The following is a 20,353-nucleotide window of genomic DNA, read 5'->3' on the forward strand; positions in this document are numbered from 1 at the left end:
CTTCCTTGAGGCAAGACAGGAGGGGCGGGCTGGGCTGCAGAAGGGACGGAAGGGATGGAGCCCAGTCTCAAGGTGGAGCCTGCAACCATGAGGAGGACAGGGGAACCGAGCGGGCTGTCCCCGCGAGGTCGGGCCTCCATCGGGCTTACGGGGCGGAGGCCCTGTTTGACAAGCAGTGGTCTTGACCAGTCAACAACCATGGACAACCTGATACCACGAGTGAGACCTCTCTTTCCTTCCTGCTGTCACTGAGCCCCGGTTGCTGAAATGTCCCTCTTTGGGAAAACCGGGAGGAAAGCCAGAGACGGGGAGGACAGACTTTGGAGTCCCCGAGAGGGCACTGCCATTTTCTCCAAGCCTGAGACAAGGCATCAAAAGTCCTTGAACTTCGTCTCCCAAGTGTCCCCGTGGCATCTGCTTCCGCAGCCCCGGACTCATCACCCCCTCGCCCCTGCTCCCAAGAGTCTCAAGGCTTTCCTGTCAGTGGCCAGGCCTTGGGGAGCCTCCATCCGAGGTCAGCCAGGGTGGCCTCCCCCGGGAGCAGCTGCGGGGTCGTGGAGGCCCGTGTGGTACCTGGGATGCACCTGGGGATGGATCGGCTGGCGGCTGTCCCCGGTCTCCTTCTGTTCTGTCCGGATGGTGTCCAGCCCACACCCACATCCCTGGCTTCGGCTTCGTGCTCAGCAGGGCCAGAGGCCTCGGATGCGATTCCTTGTCCTCATTCGGAGGAAGTGAAGGAAGACCAGGGGCTCAAGAGGCAAGGGGATATGCCACCAGAGGCGACAGCAGCTGTGGAAGCCAGAGAGGCCCTCACTGCAGAAGGAATGTTCCAGAATAAGGCAGGGCCGCTGGGTTGGCCGCCTTCCTCTTCCCTCTCTGGCCCTCTTCTGCCAAGCTGTGCCCTCTGCAGGTGGTGGGGAGACCTGTGCCTGCTGCGGGGGCCGGCGGCTGGGATGATGCCCCTCTGCTAGAAGAAGGTCCTTCTTGGTCTTGTTCCCTGCTGTTCTCAGCACCCTGAGTGCCCCTGGCAGGCAGCCGCCCCGTAGGAAGGCCACCTGACCGGGCGCAGGAACCCGTCTCCACCCTCGGGTGAGGCCAACGTTGGAGCCGCACTCTTGGTGATTGAACTCTGCAAGGAAGGGGGGCTCTCTGCAGTCAGCGGTGGATGGGAAATGATCTGAGAGACGCTGTGGGGGGACGGGGGAGGGCAGGCCCCGAGATACCTGCCCCCCCACCCCATGTTGAGAGTAGAGGGGCAGAGGGCCGGGTGGGGGGGACCTGCTCCACGCACAGGGGACATCCTGCCCATCTTCGTCTCGTCCATCAGCACCTTCTGTCTGGCCAAGCGCATTCCTGGGGTTCTTTTCCAGCGAATTGTCTCTTGTGCAGAGTAGTGACACAAGTGAAGCTGTTCTGATGTCTGAGAGACACCTCCCTTCCTGCCTCCCTCCGGGTTGGAAGGCCTCCTGTGGGGTAGGGGCTGTGACTTTTTCCCTACGTGAGGTCAAAATACCTTCCAGTTGGCTAAGAGTGAGGAGAGAGGCCAACTGAGTCCCTGTCCTGCCCATTCTATAGGCGTGGGCTCCGTTGGTTCTCGATGGCCCAAAGGCAAGAGTTGGTGGAGGAGGCAGACGGGAAGCTGCAGAGGAGGCAAGGCGACAACCTTTCCCCGTCACGGCCTAGCTCGAGTCACACCGAGTTCTCCTTTCTCGGACTCCCTTCCTCACAGACGCCCCCGGGCCACTTCCTTTGCCATCCCAACTTGCCCAACACTCTCATGGAATCCCAAGAAGTGTGGCCCACCCGCTCATGGCAGCTCTGGCCCCTCTCCCATCCGCGCTCCAGCTGACCATTCCCCCATCTTTCTCTACACTCTCCAGAAGCCTTCCACGAAGCAGCCCCAGGGCCGTGAATGGTCACCCAAAGACGCCCCTGGGAGACGCTCAGATCGGTGCATAGAGGCAAGGGTCGAAACACCAAACTTCCTTCTACTTCTTGGTGGAGCAAAACCCCGGATGCTAGTCTGCGTAGCAGTGTGATCAGAGAAGATTCGTGCTGGGAAGTAACGTACGGTGGGCTGGGATTTTATTGTGGGTGGCACCGAGCCCCCCTCCCCCCCATTCCTCTTGCACGTATCTTCTCTCCTTTCATCGCCATTAATCACAGGCTCTGAGCTGATAAGCTTTGGGTGCTATGAAGAGCAAACACTTTGGCTTAGTGCGGAAGGCCAGTCATTAGTATTTTTTTCAGGCTATTAATAGGGCCCAGAGAAACTTTAGCAGAAGTGGATTATCAGAAGAAAGTGGCCTTGGCATGGCTGGTTGTGAATTATAATGAAAACAGCGAGTTTCCTGAGTATTTTGCTGAATGCTTTTCTCTTTCCCTTTGTCAGCTGCATTCAGGCAAGAAACTGGAGCTGAGGAGACCAGGCGATGTCTGCTGTGCGGTTAGCACAGCGATCCAGAGCCACACGCCAGGGATGGAAGCCAGCCCTCAGAGCTCCCCCTCCCCCAGCCCTTTCCTGGGAATCCAGTGTGGTCAGCAGAGCCTTTGGAAATTGGAATTGTTTGGAGGTAAATCAGGGCACAGAGAAGCTGGGGCCCAGAGTTAATTACAGAGGAAATGACCCTGGTCTGGTCTCTCCGGGGCCGGCTGGTCCAGTTTCCCAGCACCGCAGCCCCTTGACAAGTAGAAGGTGGGAAGGGGAGGATGGTCCTCTCCTGTCTGCCCCCTTCCCACCCCTTTGCCTTTCTCTTGCCTTCCTTCTCCCTCCCTCTGATGCTGTTTTCAGAGAAGCCAGAGCTGCCTGCTTGGATCCGTGCCGGTGTGGGAGGCCTGGAAACTCGGAAGGCTGTCCAGGTCACCAAGATCTTGCTGCCAACAGAGCCACCTTCCTCTAGATGATTCCCACTGGCTTTCATGGGGCTTCTGGACCAGGGTGTGGGGCTTTGGTCTCTTTGTTTAGAAACTACACTCAGGAGAGCTGGTCATCCATGGTTTTAGGTGTCAGCAGAAGAGAGAGAGAGAGAGAGAAAGAAGCCCAGTGAGAAGCCACCCACTTGTCCTTCACACTCATAAGGACACGGGAGGCAGGAGAAGCAAGAAGACAGGAACGTGGGTAGGCTACAGTCATTTCTGCTGAGGCAAGTGCTCAGACGATCAGGAGCTTCCACATATGAGCGGAGGGTTGTCTCCCCTCTGCAGGCACAAGAGAACGAGAGAAAGAAAGCATCACGGTAAATACAGCCGCCTCTTTAACCTACGCTCTTCAAGTATTGCTTGCTGTAAACAGTGTTTGGTTTTTGCTTTCGCTTTCATTGCAAGAAACCACTGGCAGATTGGAGTGGAGTCTAAAGCCAAACACCCACGTCCCCAGGTCAGCTCCCAAACGGAATCTCCTGGAGGCCTGGGCCGCATACTCCGGGCCCTTTCCCCAGGGTGCCTGGTGTAGGACAGAGAGCCATGTGAGGCAAAGCTGCCCAGTTGTCCTCGGGGAGGCCAGGCGTCCGGGAGAGGCCCACCGCTCCCCACCTCTGAGAGTAACTTTAGGGGAACCAAACAGAAAAGTACCAAAGATCAGCTCCTCAATTCTTGAGGTTTGAGATTAAATAAAACAAAAACAAACAAAAAACAGTAGCAAAAAAGCATCGGTACTCTACAGACACATATCTCCTCTCTGGAGAGGAGAATATACATGTGTGTGGTGCGTAAAGCTCGATTCCCAGTCGGCCAGGTCGAGCCCCTCCGTGGCGCCACTGTCCGTGCCGAGTCCCGCAGTCGCCGTGCTCCTCGGGCTGCTGCGCTCCTCCGGCCGCTGCCGTAATTCCAGGTTTCACTGGCCTCGATTTTTGCGAAGTGTTTGGTGTGAACTTGTGCTCATTCTCCTCCTTCTCGTGCTCTTATGATTTCCAGGGAAAGCAAGGGATCGCTTTCCCCCCAGTTTCCCTCCGCTTCTCTTGGTAGGCTTTCTCTGGCATTTGGAAACAGGAGTCATTCGAGGAAGGGGAGGTGGGGGGGGCGGGTGGAGGAACGGGGATTGAAATCAGATTGAAACAGAAGTGGGACGGGATTAACAGGGAGGCTTTTTGTTTCGTTTTATTTCTGTTTTTTTTTTTCCTTTTTCTTAAAAAAAATTAAATAAAGTTCTCATTATTTCCCCAATATACATCAAATGAGTTTTCATGCAAAGCAGCAGTCACAGAGGCAGAACTGTCCCCAGTTCGTGCCTCTCGGCTTGAAGAACCGCCTTCCCTGCGCCCCTGCCTCCTGCGGTTCTCACTGTGGGTGGACGATGCCCGCCTCCTCTCCCTGCGGGAGCCGGCAGGTGCCGGGGCCCTGGCTGGCGTCGGGGGAGGGGCCCTCCCCTCTCCCCAGGATGGGGTCCCAGGGGACAGCAAGCTCTGGGGGGGCTGATCCCCTTCACTTGTCCTTCCGTCTGAGACTCCCGGTGTGGCAGCTTTCACAGGCCCCTCTTCCTGGGAACGTGAGGCTCCATCTCTCAGCTCTCGATGGACATGGCATTTATGAGCTGTTCCACCTTGTACGCCAGCCGCTGTCGCCGGGCCTGCTCATCCTGCTCCAGGGCCCCGATGAGCTGAGGAACAACAGCAACAACAAAACAAAGGTGGGGAAGACTTCAGGATGCCGTTCAGAGGCTCCTCATTTACAGAATCCTGCATCCTTCCAACTGCCTTTCCATTCTGCCCCAACGAACATAAGCTGAAGGAATGCAAATGATTGAATATACACACACGTATGCCCGTGTGCGCATGTGTACGTACGTCTACACATACACACGTACGTGTCTCTGTCGATATAGATCTTAAAACAATGTGTTTAAAGCAATAGCTGGCATGCGCGACAAAGTGCTGTGTAGTTATTAGCTATTATCACGATTATGATTACTTCTAATGCTAATTTCAGGCACCATGCCAACGCAGGCCTCGCAAACGCTCCGGAGCCGTCCCACGCGACCCCTGCCCCGTCAAGGTCCACCTGCGTCCCTGAAACATAACTGACAGGATCTGCCCAAGTGCAAAGAACAGTCTGATTCACTGTTTAAGAAAGGATGAAATGAATTGTACAACACTTGGAGAGGGAAAACAATTATGTTATTAAGAGTGTTATTTATCGTATTAACAATGAGTGAAAGACAATGGAATGTGTAAGAAAGCGTTGGATGAATCAGAGAGGAGAGGCTGCTGTCTAAGGGAATGGTAATGAGTCTTGAGCTCATGGGTTTTGGACTCTAGTCCATGACTGTATGTTTTCTAAATTACCCTCTGTCGCTGTTATCGAGGGGCCGAGCCAGGCGCTCTGCGTAACTGTCTTTCTGGCTGCGTGTGGGTCTCTGTCCCCTCCCGGGCCCCGCCTTACCTCTTCGCTGTACTTGCTGACATAGGAGTAGATCTCATTGAGGGCGCTCAACATATTGAACTCCACCGCGTGCAGACGGGACTGCTCGGCCAGGTAGGCGTTCATGTCCTGGTCACTGATGGCGGGGAGCTTGGCGATGTCCGCATAGTATCTGGCGTAGAGAGGACCGGCTTCTTAACGGGGGCCCAGCACGTTCATCTGCCCTACCCTGACCTCAGGCCCCTGGAGAGCATCAGATGTCCCCAGTTGCTCCTGCCTCCGTATTTCTCTTCTGATGTGTCTTCTTCCTTCTGGCTCTTTGCCTCAAGCTAAGGCTGCGGCCTGGAGACTGGTGCTGGCTAGGCCAGACTCCACCCAGCTGGGAGCTCCTACTACAGTGCCCCCCAGAATGCTTAAAAGCCCAGACTTCGAGTCTCTCAATCCCAGCTCTAGTACCTGCAGGCTGTGTGACCTTGGATGAGCTACTTAGCCTTGGTCTCCTCATCAGTAAAATGGGGATGATGATAATAATACTTCGCAACTTGGTTGGATATTTTACTGAGATTATACATAAAAACTCTTTATCACAGTGCTGGTTGCTTAGCATGTGCTCAATGAAAGGTAATCAGAATGATAATGGTCTGATGTCCAAAGGCACAGAGGTTCCCCTTCTCCCCCCATCCCAGCAGGAAGTTTGGATAAGGGGGAACGATGGGAGCATGAGATCTGAAGGTACCACAGACTCAGTTGTGGGTTGTGAGTCCTCAGTCGGTGAGGCCCGCAGGGTGGGGAATGGGGCAAACAGATGGGGGTGCGGGTTTGTCCCGGGGGGTGCTACTGACCTCTCCACCCAGCTCTTGTAGCTGGGGATGTCCTTGGCGTACAGCAGCTTGTTGGAGGGGGAGTCCTTGCCCAGTCGGTGCTCTGACGTGGAGCAAGAGTCCATGAAAGTCTGGGCCACCACGGACAGGCACGCATCCGTGATGCTGCCCTTATGGATGTCAAACACAAACTGGGGGTTCTTGATCACGTTCACCCAGAAGCGCAGAGGGAGGCTGTAGAAAAAGGCAGAGCAGATCCTGAGGGCCGAACCTCTGTGGGGCCCCTGATGGCGTCCAAGAATATTCCTCTCCTCCCTCTACAAGTCAAAATTCTCCCTCCCAAGGGCAAAGGGATGAAATCACAGAGAACTGCTCCAGCCAGGGCTGCTCGTTTAGCCTGAGCCGATCCTGACCCTGGGAGAAAGGAGAGGCACCATCGTACCCAAACTGGGTGCTGACCCTGGTCCTTAACCACCAAGGGGTAGATGTGGGTGGGTTCCAGCCACTTTTTTCCAGAGGCCTCCCGGCAGGAAGCCCAAGGATAGAGAACTGCACGATTTTCTCAGAACTTCAAACAAAGCCACTGGTCCCGTCCCAGTGCCCATGGCCATTGTCCGGAAGGCTGCAGCCAGCTGCCCCAGGCTGTGCCCCTCCACCCAGCCGGGCCCCTTGCACCGCTTTGCAGGGCCAGCCAGGCCTGAGGGGCTGAGAAGTGACCCCCCCACACCGGGGGGCAGCCCTGGGGAGAGCCCTCCCCTCCCTGGGCAGGGCAGATGGGGGAGAGGAGGCCATGGTTGGCATGCTGGGATGACTCGCCGTAGCTCAGCGTTTTTCCCACCCCAACGGGAATGCATCAGTCGTTAGAAGGGTTCCTTCTTGAGACGTGGGAATTTATGATCAGAGGAGAATGGGTTTTCTCTGCTCCTGAGGCCATAAGGTGGATCAGCCCACTCATTCCCCTTTGAAATCACAACAGCTGCTGTGCCTGTGCCTTTTCCAACTTGGCCTTCTCTCCCAGCTGCTTTCGGGGCCTTAACTCCTGGGCTCCTCTGTGGAATGAGCTTTGTCCTCTGGCTTGTCCTCCTGGCCTGGGATGACATTCCAGAAATCCAGCCTGCCTCTCTTCTCCCCTTCTTTGTTTTCTCTTGACCCTCAAACACCCCAAACTTGACCCTCAAAGACCCCAAATGTCTCAGTCATGCCAAGTCTTGAGAAGGTCAACTTCGCCCACTCCGAGGCCTTCCAGGATGATTTCCGCTTATCTTTCAAAGGGCAACAGGATCGCTCACTTTCCTGTAGCCTGGGAGGAGCTGCCTCGGCTGAGAAGTGACTCATCCCTTCCACCCTCCCTTCCTCTGGCAGCTGTGCCGGAGCTTCTAATATTCTTTCCTTGGACATGAGCTATTTGAGTTCTGGATAAGGGGGCTCTTCCCACCACAACTCCAGCAGAGGGCATTGCTATGACTTGGGCCTGTCTGGAAACAGAAGGCAGAGAGATGGGGATAATCCAGAACTTTCTCTTCATCTCCCTGAGATGGCACACTTCCAGCATGGGGCTGAGGAACCTTCCAAAGCAAAGGAGACGGCCACGGCCCTGCCCCGGGAATGAACACGAGAGAGGCCTGGTCCGGTGTAAGCGCGCTGTGGGCTCCTCACCCGCCACCACCAGAATCTCCCCATTTCGCTACCCTGTGATCAAAGCTGCAGACCCAGAGGGCCAGGAACCACAGCATCTTGAAGAAGAAAGGATTCTATGGGCTTGGGGTTGGGTTTTTCCAAAGTGTTTTGCTGGTTGCTAAGATTTTTGCTTCCCAAATAACAGCCGGGTCCCATCTGTGTCGGCTCTGTTTTCTGAGGAGATCGCTGACTCCAGACAGCTGTGTGGGCTGCCTGCCCAACCCAAATGCCTGGACCTCCTCTCTCCCCTCTCCGGGCGCTTTCCTGGAGGAAGGTTTTTGACTCCGGCTCTCGGCCAGGCCCTGTCTGACCTGAAAGGCAGTCCTCGGCTTGGTCTGTGGTCTAGATCTAAAGCCCAGGAGAGAAGGGTCGCCTGCTAGGGCCCGCGGGAGCCGCTTCTCCCACTACGGTGTGTGGCTGCGGAGGTTACCTCCGGGGAGAGAGTCATGCCTGCAGGACGTCCCGTCTGCTGCTCCCTGAGAGCCGCGGGGTAATAACTCAGCCATAAGGGGTTCGCGATGACATCCTCCTGGTCGGTGGGCCGGAGTCTGTAGCAAGTGCAAGCTCTCTCCCCAGGGTCTACATTCAATTCAGGGCTCCCCTGCTCAGGGACGGCCTTCTGTTCCGTCCTGCTCAGAATGCCTGACACCGTCTGGCTTTGAAGCTCTGCAACGAGGTCTCAGATGTGGCTCTTTCTGTAGGTCCCCCCAGCAACCTTTCCTGGGAACGAGGGGTCTCAGAGTCGGGGAGGAAGTGCTTCCCTGTCCTCAACCTGAAAGGACAGCGCTCAGGCATGTGTCCTGGTGCCGGGCCCTAAGCCAGGCCGGCCCCGCTTGGCGATGGCAGCCTGGGGACCACGCTGGCTCTGCAGAGCACGTGTGAGCCATTTGTTCTAGGAATCTCGGGTTACCCAGTCTGGGGAAGAACAGGCTCCCCCCATCTCCCTGGCCCCTGCTGGCCCTGCCTCCCGCAGCTCAGCTCCTGACCTCTCCAGGCTATAGCTCCACCCCCCCAGCTCCCCCAGGGGTTACCAGTTGCTTTTCCAGGTGTGTCGCACATCTGTGTCGTGGATGCTGTGTCTGTCCGCCTGCTCATCCAGGAAATCAAACATGTACTTGATGGCCAGGGGGAGAGCGCTGCCCCGGTGCACAGTGCTGAACAAGGTCTCAAACAAGTCGTCCACGAACTTCTGCAGGGTGCCCTGTGGCGGGGGACGGTGGGGGAGTATGAGGTGGGGGCTGGGGGAGGGGGTGCAGGCAGCAGACGGGCAGACCAGATGGTGCCTTGGACTGATCCTGCCTTGGAAATTTGTCTGCAGCGCCAGGCTGTGCAGACGGTGTGGTGGGGGTGGGGAGGAGGCTGCTGGGGGGCCGGGGAGCTGGGAGGGACTGAAGGGCTGCAGACTCCTGGGAAGAATCTCTCCCCAACCCCGTAGCCCCAGGTCACAGCTATGCCCCTGTCCGTGCTGGCAGGTATGGGCACAGGGTGTGGGACAGGAGGATAGCGAATGCTCTGAGCACAGGCTGCCCACAGGGAACGGTGGGTACATGCTGGGACCAGAGGGTGTCTGAAGAACCAGCTGGAGGACCGTGAGACTCCTGGCAGGACTGCAGACGGTCTGATTGAGACGTGTGAAGAGGGGTGCCGTCTTAGTGGCCTGGGATAAGTGGTGTGTACAGTGGGTGCTGCGGGGGAAGGGTCCAGATCCAAGAACACCCAGGCACAGCCCGGACCCACAAGGCCTCGGAAGGTCTCTGGGCAGCGACCAGGCTGGGCCTGGGTTCCCCAGTGTCCAGGCTCAAGGGACACCTCTGAACGTCAGGAAAATGTCCAGCCTTTTCTGGTGCCTCTGTTGGTCCCTTATTAGCATATTAGGAAAAGCCAAATTTGAGACATATGGTCTGAGGGTGTATTTCTCTGCCCCTTTTGGGAGCAAGTCAGAGCTGTAATCTGGATGCCACCGCATTAGAATTTCAGCGGCATTTTTGTGGGGTCAGTGGGGGAGAGTATTTGAAATCTGACCTGTGCTGGCAAATACGGGCCATATAATTGCCATACTTACAGGCATATCTGTTCTCTGCTTGGGAAGCGGGAAGACAGCTTTAGGTCATAGCTTCCAACACTGTGGCTACCTCACCTCCATCAGCATTTGGGGGCAGATGGGATGGGACAGGGAAGGGGGGGCCTTCTCTCTAATTGCTGGCAGGAGCCAACCTTCGTGCTTTTCCCTCCCATTGTGGCCAGAAAGTGGGTGGAAAAGGCAGTGATGGTGGAGGCAGGCATATCTGTCCAGCTAACGTCACTCAGAAAACCCCAACATTTTCCTAAAAGGTACAGGGACCCAGAGATGAGGGCAGCTGCTCTAAAGAGTAATGGTGGTCTGCAGGGGCAATTTTTTGGGCAATTTTTGCCAAAGGGTAGAGCACAACAGCGGCCTGATCCTCTGGAAAGCCCACTCTGGGACCTGGACCTGCTCATCTGAATGGGTCCCCTTAAGGGCAGACTCCATGACATCCTTCTTATGCCGGGGGTGGGGGTGGAGGGTGGGCAGGACGTACCCCTCTAAGGAGCCCTCCCCGGGCTGGGCAGAGCAGGAGTTACCTTGGTGGCCAGTAGCCGTGTCAAGTAGATCTCAGACACCATCTTGCTGCCCCGGTCACCCTCCTTCTGGTCCCCATGGTCATGGTTCTTCACCAGATGCCACACCTTAACCCCGCTCTCCAGGTCTGGGGTGATCATGGGGGCTCTGGACCGCAGGCTGTCGGGGCTGCCTGTGTACCTGAAGGAGGAGTCTGAGGAGAAGGGGGCAGTGGAGGCTCATAAGACACCGATTTCACCAGTCTTGCCTGTAGAATCCTTCTAGAATCTTTGCCCTCCTACTGCACTGATTCAGAAAAAACTAATTTCAATGGGAAGGGGACTCTTGGGACCTCATATCTGGTGGGTTATTTTAGGGACCCTTGGTTGGCATGAGGATGGAGGAGCCTGAAGACTTTTCTTGAAAAATAAGATTTAGAAATTCTGTGAGCTGGAGAGAGCCTTGAGAATTTGAGAGCACATCTCCCCGCCCCCCCCCACAACCCCCCACAACACTTCCACAGGAAAGAATAATCAATAGGTAAAATGTCAGCTGAATTTTTTCATAGGGGCTTTGATGAAAAATCTGGGTGCTAAGAAGCTGTAAGTTGGAATGCCCCCTCTTGGGAGTTAACGGGTCCTTCCTCCTTGGGGCCTAGAGTATGGACTCAACTATGCCATTTTTGGAGCCGCTGGACGCAGGCCTGCGGTGTACTTGGGCTGCACAGCCCAAAGCCTTACTGCATTCACAAAATCAGAGGACAAGGAAGGAGCAAGAGGGACTGAAGCTCAGTCACCTCGTGGCCCAGTGGGGGACACTTTTGAGAGTAAAGGGGGACCATTAACCACTCAGCCAGAACAAAAGGTATAAACAGGGACTGGCAGGTGGGAACCCCCATCCCCGTGCCTCCCTGAGGCTGGGCCCCTCCCACTCCTTCACCAGGTCTGGACTGTCAAAGCAAGGGCGCCTGGGCCCACGGGCTCTGCTCCCACAGCTCTGGGAATGGGTACACTCGGGGAGAGGGGAAGCCAATGGGCAAACGTCCTTGACTGGCAGAGGGCAGCTGGGAGGGGAAGGGTCCCCCGGGGGAGGTCACAGAGGTCGCCTCTGAGCTGCCCAGGCTGCCTTGCCGGGTCTCACCGTATCTGCTGATGGAGGTCCGGGAGATGCTGGCAGAGGCGGGGATGTTGTAGGAGGAGGTCTGTTTGGGGACCAGAGCCACCACCGATCTGTCGGACACCTGAGGACGGTGGGAAAGGTACAGTGTGGGTGAACAGGGAAAGTGAATCGTCATGCACTTCTAGAAGGTAATGAAATAGATATGGGGTGGAGCACAAGGAGGTCAGGAATACTAAAAATAACACGGTCGCTACTCGCCAGTGCGTCCACTGTGGTGGTTACTCGCCACCTGTGCGACGTGTGCACTTGAAATTCGGTGAGTCTGAAGGGAGACACGTTCTAAGTGTCTGAACGGGAAACTACTAACTGTAATGCAAACTGTGATGCTGTAAACACATAATATACACCAGGTTTCAAGGACTTCGCGTGAATAAAAGAACACAAACTCTTGCGTTAACGATTCCTATATTGATTCCGTGTTGAAACGGATAATTATTTTAGAATCAGATTAAAATATATCGTTACCATTAATCGTTATCAGCTTATTTTTACTTTTTAAATGGGGCCAGTAAAAAATTTTAGGTTACACATGTGGCTTGCATGATATTTCTACTGGACAGCTTGGGCTAGACCCAGCCTCCCTTCAACCTTGTGAGTTCGTACAATTACTCCCATTTTACAGGTGAGGAAAACGACGCAGAGAGGGGGCGAAGACACATCTTCAAAGTCACACAGAGAATCTGTGGTTCAGCCAATATTTGTCGCCGGGTCTGTCCAGGCTCCAGAGCACATGTTCTCCCCATTAGATCCTAATTTGGGATTTTATTTCAAGTCACCCTGGTCTGAAGCCCATTTTTCCTTTTGGCTCTGATTTCTTTCTGGCCTGGGTCCTATAGTGCCCAGGCCACCTTGACGAGTTTCACCAATAGGGCAGCTGCTCTTGGGGAGCCAGAGGGAAAGATGGCACGTTGCCCCATCCTCTGTGAGGGTGACCAGGCTCAGCACCCGGCCTGGAGGGAAAGGGCTGATAAATGAGGAGCCATATTGAAGACATTTGGGGCCATTTTGATTTAAGATTACCCTCCATCCAATAAAAACGGAGAATCCCCAGAATTGTGGCGATCCAATTAAACCCCTAACGCAGAGGGAATAAAACAGCTATAATAATGTTATGGGCCATAAAACATTCCTATTAAACCATTTTTTATTTTAACAATTTTTATGAACTTTATAAGTTTGATTTATAGCTGCACCAGTCGTAAAACCATCTTTCTGGGTCTTAAATTGTCAGTCCCTCTCTCCCACCAAAAAAGAATTAAATGTTGGGAAGTCAAACTATAAATGAACATTAGCGCTAACGAGATTCCCTGATAGCCGGTTTTAGTAGTGGTGTTTAATTTTACCCTCCCTATAAATCTGCGGGAGCCCGGGAAGTTTTTTAACATCTCTTTGTTAATTAAGATTATGCAGATTTGCTCCTGTAGGGCCTTCCTGGACCTTTGACTCCTGAGGAGGGTAAGGTGGGGGCAGTGCTCTGACTTGGTGGCCTAGAGCTGCAGGGCCCTGGGGTCTTCCCCGTGCCTGGAAGTGGCTCCAGTGACTCCCCAGCCGGGGCAGCGCCCTGGACTGCCAGTGGCCTGCACCATCCGCACCAGCTCTGGGACTGAGCAGTGGGGTCCTCTCCGCCTCTCTTTTAGGAACTCTCCTTGCAACGGATGCTCTGAAAGCCTGGCTGGGGGAGAGGTTTACACCCCCAGGAAGAACAGGTTACATTCTTCACGTATGGTTTGCTGTCACCTGGAGCAGGATTCACAAGGTGACTCGAATGACCACGGTTCAACTCAATTCCAGGTCTTGTCACTAAATCTCTCTCGTCTTCAGTCCTCGGCCTTCCTTTCTCTTGACAGACAGGCGGTGCAAATTGGACAAGCGGTGCAAATCCGTGGTCAGGCTGCCTGGCTGGGTGTGACCTTGGCTGTGCCACATCCTAGCTCTGTGACCTCAGGAAAGTCGGTGAACCTCTCCGAGTCTCCCAAGTGAGTCTCCTTCGTCGATGAAGATAATAATGGCATCTAGGTTTGTCCTGAGGCTCAAAGGAGTCAGGACACATGAAGGCTGCCAGCCGCGCCTGGCACCCAGTGGGCACCTCGGAGCTACTGGGATTAGTGTTGTTATTATGAGCATCAACATCATCATCGCCGTCCCCCAAAGGGAAGAATAATCCCTGTTGCTCCCTGTCACTCAGGGCTAGCATGTGGGAAGTACCTTGCACTCGGTAAAGCTCAGTAAATATTTGAGGAATGAATGAATACATGAATGATAAATGACATTGGGGAATTGAAAGTGCTTTGTATGATGAGCACTGTAAGAACAGAATATTCCATTCTCATCGGGAGCCTTAGGACGAAAAGCCCAGGAACGAGCGTCAGGGCATCACAGACAGAAGAGAAAGGCCTCCCTCCTGCCCTTGAGAAACTTCTGATTCGAAGGCACGGTGCTCTGGTGCTCTTCACTTCTGTGCTTTCTTCTTGGGCTCTAACTGGATCATTACAAGAGTTCTCCAGGATGCACAAGGCGCCCTGTGAGGTCGGGGCGGGGTGGGGTGTGTGTGTGTGTGTGGGGGGGTGGAATCAGCAGGGACCTGCGAGAACCATCCTGGGTGTGAGTCTACACCCTACAGTACCCCTCCTGTTATTTCGCATCCTTCCCACCGCCTTCACAAGCCCGGCTGCCATCTCCAGATGTCATCTTAACGGATCAGGAGCCCCGGGTCTCGAGAGGTGGAAGTCACCCCACCAGTGAGTGGAGAAGCAGGGGCTGAGGTGAGGCCTGAGAGGCCTTGAACTCTTCTTGGACACCAGGCTCAGTCCATCCGGGCCTTGGTGCGGTCAGGGGGTCAGCACAGTTTACGCAGGCCGGCAAGGGGGATGGAGCCCGGAGAGGAGGGTTTCGGGGGGCTGCCCCGGCGGCCCCCTCACTGGCTTCCTCTGTGCCTCGGAGCCTCCCAGCCAGCTCCTCTCGGCCTTCAGGACCCGAGTGGCCTGGCCGGTGGCAACTCCACGCTTGCCAGTGCAGCCCGCCAGCCCCCCTGCGCCCTCCCGGTGAGGCACCGACCGAGGAGGATGTTATTAATCAGGCAGTCCCGAAGGGTCCTGCAGCCCGAGGCGCTTCTCCTGGTTGCTTTAATTTCCCTCGGTGTCTCTCATTTCCAGCTTCTATTTTAGTATTTTTCCTGAATCCCGACCAGCCTACCTGTGCTTAATCTTACAGAGCCCCCCCCAACCCACCCACCCACCCGTCCCAGCAGCCACGAGTTCCTCCCCATGGCAAGGAAGGGGAGGTGGGAATAGATGCCTCCTGGAGCTTTTGTTCTATTGCTGACATTTTTTTGGGACCAGTCATCCATCCACGCTTTATCTCCTGTACTGGATCTATTCCACACACCCTTATGGGGCGGGGAGCGCTCTGAACTCCATTTTACAGATGAGAAGGAAGAGAACTGAGAGTAATTTCCCCAAGGACGTCAGCTAGTCAGTGGCTGAGCTCGAGAGCTGAAGACAAGTCTGTCGGATCTCCTGCTCTATGGCAAGTGAGTGAGCAGCGTGAGCTGCTTCGAGAAGGTGCTGAGGATAGAGAGCAGCAGATCCCTGTGGTCGGCGTCCTGGCCGGGGCCCTCACAACAGGCAATTCTCCTGCGGACTTGGGGGTACACAGGAGAAAAGCGCCTCGACTTCCCCAGGCCAGGTAAGTCCGTTTCTCGGCGTGGAGTCGGGGCACTCCTGTTTTGGGGAAGTATCCTGGGGATTCTAATGGGTGACTGTGGCTGAGAATCTCTGATTTAGATTCAGAGGGAAGAGGACAGGGGGAGACAGTTTCCCAGGGCCCGAAGGAACAATCTGGGGAGTCAGAGGTCGTGGTGCAAAGCCCCTGCCCTCACCTGATAATGCATCAGCGTGTTCAGCCGCTTCCAGTCCCCCTCGATCTTGGTGGTGATGTCCTCGTCTTGCAGCACGACCCGGGCTATCCGGCCTTGACGCCACTCTGGGGGGAGAGGGTGGTGCAGGTGGCAGTGTGAGCGCGCCAGAGGCTGGGAGCCAGGGTCACCCAGTCCTGCTTCCTTTAGAAACCTGGCAACCCAGCTCCATGCTGGTGCCACTCATAGTACTTAGAGACTTCAAGGGCTCCATGGGGTCAAGACCACACGGGGGAGAAGTGTGAGCAGGAAGTGTCCTGGGAGAAGTACTACCTGTGGCCCCTCACCTGGACAGGACCCAGTCATGCAGGACAGGGCTTCCCATTTTCTCACCCCACCCCATCTCATCACCCAAGTGCCCTCCTGGAAGCCACTTTTCTACCCCTTGCCTCCCATACTCCAAGGCTGGGCCTCCTACCCAAGTCCATGTCAACAGCCCTCGGCCGCTGGGAGTAGGGCACATTCTTATAGATGGCATCAAGGATCTTCTCCTTGACCTGCGTGATGGTGTCACAGTTTAACACCTTTACTGGGATCTCTGGGCTGTTCTCGTTGTCGGGGTTGACGCAGTTCAGGATCTACAGGTGATGAGAGAGGGGGAGCAGGATGGGAGTTCAAGGGGCAGCTTGACAGAGAGGGAGCAAGGCCTTGGAATTCTCTCTTTCCAAGGCTTACCCTCCTTACAGGAGAAACAGCTGTGCCTCAGTTTCCCTTGCCTGCCTGCCATCTGCTAAATGACAACCTGAGTCATGCCTACCCTTCTCTTCTCAAAGAACTGAGACTCCACTTTCTAGCTCCCCGTTAGCTTGGGCACAACTGTTTTCCTGAAACAAGGCATCCTAGGTGTCCTACCTAGAGATGGCTCCAGGTATATGGAGGGCTGACCACCCACTCCCCCAAAAGCCTCCATATCAGGAACTAGCAAATTCCCATTCTTCCCCATAACGCTAATTTCCTCACACCTAGTGGAGGGTGATCTCCTCCTCGGCCATATCATCTAGGGTAAACCGAGGCAGACAGCCCTCTTTGGGTCCACCAAATGAGATGCAGAGGGGGAACCCAGGTGTGCGTGCTCCGCTCTTGGAACAGTCGGCATCCCCCTTAGACTTGCTCCCAGGCTGTCTTGTAGCCTCTTTATCGACCACTCGGATTAGCTTTGTGCTCTGACGGCAGAGTAGGGAACAGCCGTGGCCCCTGAGCTTCCGGCCTCCTCACCAGGGTCTTGTACTCGATCTGCTGCCGGATGAGCTTGTCTTCACTCAGAGAGTAGCGGGCCTCACCCGTGATGGCGTCGATGGGGCCCTTCTCCATCTGCTGCTTGATGGCGCAGTAGAGCATGAAGAGTGGCTCCCCTGCACACTCCTGCGGGCACAGGCAGGGCGTGGGGTGTGAGGTGGCACCAATCTCCTCCTCTCCCTCTCCTGGCCCCACTCCTAGGCCCGCTTTGCCTCAGAGCACCCCGGCCAGGCAGGTTCCTATTCCCAGGGGGTCCCCACACAGCCCTGATGGCCAGGCTTACGAGCAGCAGGCCCCCATCTGGCTCTCAACTCAAGGCCCCGGCTCACGCCCACTCTCACCTTCAGGAACTTGTGCAGGAGGAAGGCAAACCAATTGGTCAGCATCTTCTCAGCCACAGACTCTGTCCTGGGGAGGGAGAAGGGATGAGGGGCAGTCCTTTATGGAGGGGTCTTGGAGAGGGGGTCTGGCTTGCATGCAACGTGGCTCAAGAGAGCAACAGGGCATCAAAGGACTCAGGGCTGGCAGCCAGGACCCCAGGGCTGGAAGTGTGACCTTGGGCCAGATGCTTCTTCTTTCTGGGCCTCCCTTCCCCGTGGAAATGGAGTGGTGCTGCGGGTCTGCGGATGGAGGCACCAAGTCCGCCACTCCACAGGGCTGTCAGTCACCAGTGCTCCCTGCTTCCTGCTGGCCTCGGGATGAGAAACAGAGTTTCTCGGTCCCTCTGCGATTCCTTGCATGCCCAAATACTTCCTCTTCCTGCCCAGGAGGTCCCTGGTACGTGTGCCCCTCCAACCTCGAAGCATCGGACCACCTGTATTCCAATCCTGACTATGCCATGTACTGGCTGTGTGACCCTGGGCGAGTCCTTTCCCCCTCTGGGTTCATTTCCCCCATCTCCAAATGGGGACAATGACAATAATGTCTATCTCAGGGGGCTGTTGTCAGGACTGAATGAGTTAATATACATAAAGGGCTCGGAACAGCGCCTGAAGCCTTGGCTGTCGTTACTGTGTGGGGCCGTGGATCCCAGGGTGCCCCAGTGTTTAGCAGACAGGGGATCTGCTTCTGCAAACAGCACCCCTCCCCACCCCGTTTCCTGGGCTGCAGATCTGGGGAATGAGAAGGAACAAAGCCCCTGTGACAGACCCTCAGTGACGGGGATGCCGAGGGGGATTTTAACACCGTGCACGTGGTGCAAATTATACCCTCTGGTTGCAGTAGATCCCAGGCATTTGCCGGGGCTGCTCAGCAGTCTGGGCCTGGGGAAGAGTGACAATGGCAGAAGAAATTGTAGCTCTGTCCCCGGGCCCCTCCCAGCACCCTCTCCCTGCATTGTGCCTGAGATTAGCTCTAATTTAAATACAACAGTTCTTAATGAGAGTTTCTAATGCTCAGATTGGCAGGATGGGGGCTCTGGAGTCGTGAAACAAAGACGTTCTTCCTCCTTCCTGGGCCCACGTGGGGTCTGGCAGCCTGAGACCTCGCTGGCTGGGAGCTGGGAGCTCCGGGTGGGCTAAGGAGGGGGCCGGAGGGGAGCAGGTGGGGAGCTCCAGAGCTCTGCTCTGCTCCCTGGGCCTCAGGGACGGTGGGCTCGGCTGCCAAGGGCTCCAGCCCTCTCCCCTGCCAGTGAAGATGGCAACGGGGGACGGGTGGGGGCAGGTGGTGGCCGCCGGTCACTTGGGGTCCCGGAAGCGGGGTGCAGAAGAGGTGGGCCGGACCCAGGCCCAGCCCCCCGCTGCCCCCAGAAGCTTCTGGGATGATGGAAATGCTCTGAGCGCGTGTCCAGCAGGGTGGCCGGCCCGTGGCGACTGAGCCCTCGGGGCGCACCGGCTCCACGGGGGACCCGAGGTTCACGCTTTCACCAGGTGCCGCACCCGGGCTCGGGGTCACGGAGCTGGGGCTCCAGCCCAGCTGCCAGCCCTGGCCCGGGCTCCTCCGTGGCGCTGAGCCGCCGGATAGGCCTTGGTGCGTGGGGTCACAGGGGGGACGGGGAGCCCGTCGTGCACCCGTGGGGACCCCCACTGCCCTCCCCGCCGCCCCCCGCCCCCAGGCCGCGGGGCCGACCTCCGGAGCAGCAGCTTGGGGTGGTTCTTGTTCTCCAGATTCTTCTCGATGAGGTCGGAGAGCAGCTGCTTGAGGACGTCGGTGGCGTACTCCAGGCGGCCCTGCAGGCCGGTCATGATGAGCGAGGCCACGTTGCCCCGGTCGCGCATGGAGAAGCTGCGCTGGAGCTCTAGGGTGCGGATGAAGGTCAGCAGGAACACCTTGTTGTTGATGAGCTGGGCGAAGAGCTTCAGGGCCTTCTCCACGTGCTGCTGCCCGTTCCCCTGCACCTGGGGGGGACGGCCGGGCGCCCTCAGAGGCCGCCTCCCGCCTCCCCGCCCGGCTCTCCCCGGGGGCCTCTGGCCAGAGCGACAGGCCTCTCCCCGGGATGCCTATAACTGCCCCCCCACCTCCCCCCCACCCCCCTACTCCCGGTCTGGGGAGGAACAGCCCGCCTCGAGGTCCCCGGTGTGCCCGCCCGTCCACGGGGTTGGGAGGCCTGGCTCCAGGCTGAGCCGTCCGTGGGGTGCCGGCCGTCTGACTTTCCCAGGGATACTAGGAGATGCTCCACCACACTTGCCTGGCTTACGAGTCTCCCTTTAATCCTCTCTGCCCTGATCTATTATCTTTCGTAAAACAAACCAACAAACGAACAAACAAACCTCCCAGAATCATGTGTCTTTCCTTAAGCCACCTTAAATCCATCTGAGGATGCGATACACTCTTAGTTAATTAATTTAGTCATTAATTAAAAAGATGACAATGAGCTGGAATCATCCCAAAGAGCCCGTGTGACCCCGCTGGCCGTGACCTGCCTGTTGTGGCGATGCTGTTCCCGGCTGTTCCTCCCCCCCGCCCCCCCTCCCGGATCCTGACCTTCCTCTAAGCTCTGGAGCCCCATCCGCGTTGCCAGGACACCCAGGCCCTGTGCTCCTGCTGGGTGGCTCGGGAAGGGTGGCAGATGTTACCTCCAGCTCCCGCAGCACGGGATGGTCCTCGATGCCAGGGAACAGGACTCGCATAGCGTAGGTTCGATAATCCAGGTAGGGGATTCCTGAGCGGTCCAGGTCGCTGGTCAGCTCATTGATGTCTGTCTGGAGCTCAGCAAAAGCTATGAAAGTGCAGGGAGACCAGGGGGCTCAGGAGGGCACCCAGGGGAAAGGCAGGAGAAGGAGGGGTGGGCCTGGGGTGCCGGGACAGGGAGGGTTGTAGGGATGCATCTCCAGAAGGGGTGAGGTATCGCCAGGCCTCCTTTCTTAGGTGGTGGGCATGTGGGCGATTTCTGTTATGTCCTCTTCTATGCTGATGCATAATTTGGACGTGCCTGTGTACTGTAAGTGTAGTTTAAACAAAGCAAAGGGAAGAACAGTATGATTTGGGGCATGCATGGGGTTGCAGGTTCCAGAAACAGCTGGGAGGCAGGCAGTGACCAAGCGGATGAAGAAGAGATGAGAATGGGCAGCTTTGCTCCCCTTTTCTTTCAAGCAAGAGAATAAATCAAGATGCAAAAACCCTGCACAAAAATGAACATGAGATACTACTTGACAC

The 20,353-nt window shown here is 56.2% G+C and overlaps 1 protein-coding gene across 1 annotated transcript in view; it reads right to left on the reverse strand.

The window, feature by feature from the left end:
- Window positions 1–4,069: 4,069 nt before the first annotated feature.
- The window catches only part of PLXNA2 (plexin A2), a 206,089-nt gene continuing 189,805 nt past the window's right edge, over window positions 4,070–20,353 (reverse strand). Inside the window, exons 21-32 of the mRNA XM_025429788.3 lie at window positions 19,774–19,916; window positions 18,827–19,095; window positions 17,101–17,167; window positions 16,739–16,885; window positions 15,942–16,101; window positions 15,488–15,591; window positions 11,572–11,671; window positions 10,455–10,645; window positions 8,885–9,054; window positions 6,198–6,410; window positions 5,377–5,527; window positions 4,070–4,594 (exon numbers count right to left, since the gene is read on the reverse strand). Coding sequence (XP_025285573.1) covers window positions 4,499–4,594; window positions 5,377–5,527; window positions 6,198–6,410; window positions 8,885–9,054; window positions 10,455–10,645; window positions 11,572–11,671; window positions 15,488–15,591; window positions 15,942–16,101; window positions 16,739–16,885; window positions 17,101–17,167; window positions 18,827–19,095; window positions 19,774–19,916 — 1,811 coding nt within the window. The 3' untranslated portion in view covers window positions 4,070–4,498. The remainder of the gene's footprint in view (window positions 4,595–5,376; window positions 5,528–6,197; window positions 6,411–8,884; window positions 9,055–10,454; window positions 10,646–11,571; window positions 11,672–15,487; window positions 15,592–15,941; window positions 16,102–16,738; window positions 16,886–17,100; window positions 17,168–18,826; window positions 19,096–19,773; window positions 19,917–20,353) is intronic.

Source organism: Canis lupus, chromosome 7 (assembly GCF_003254725.2).
Source record: "Canis lupus dingo isolate Sandy chromosome 7, ASM325472v2, whole genome shotgun sequence".
Taxonomy (NCBI): domain Eukaryota; kingdom Metazoa; phylum Chordata; class Mammalia; order Carnivora; family Canidae; genus Canis; species Canis lupus.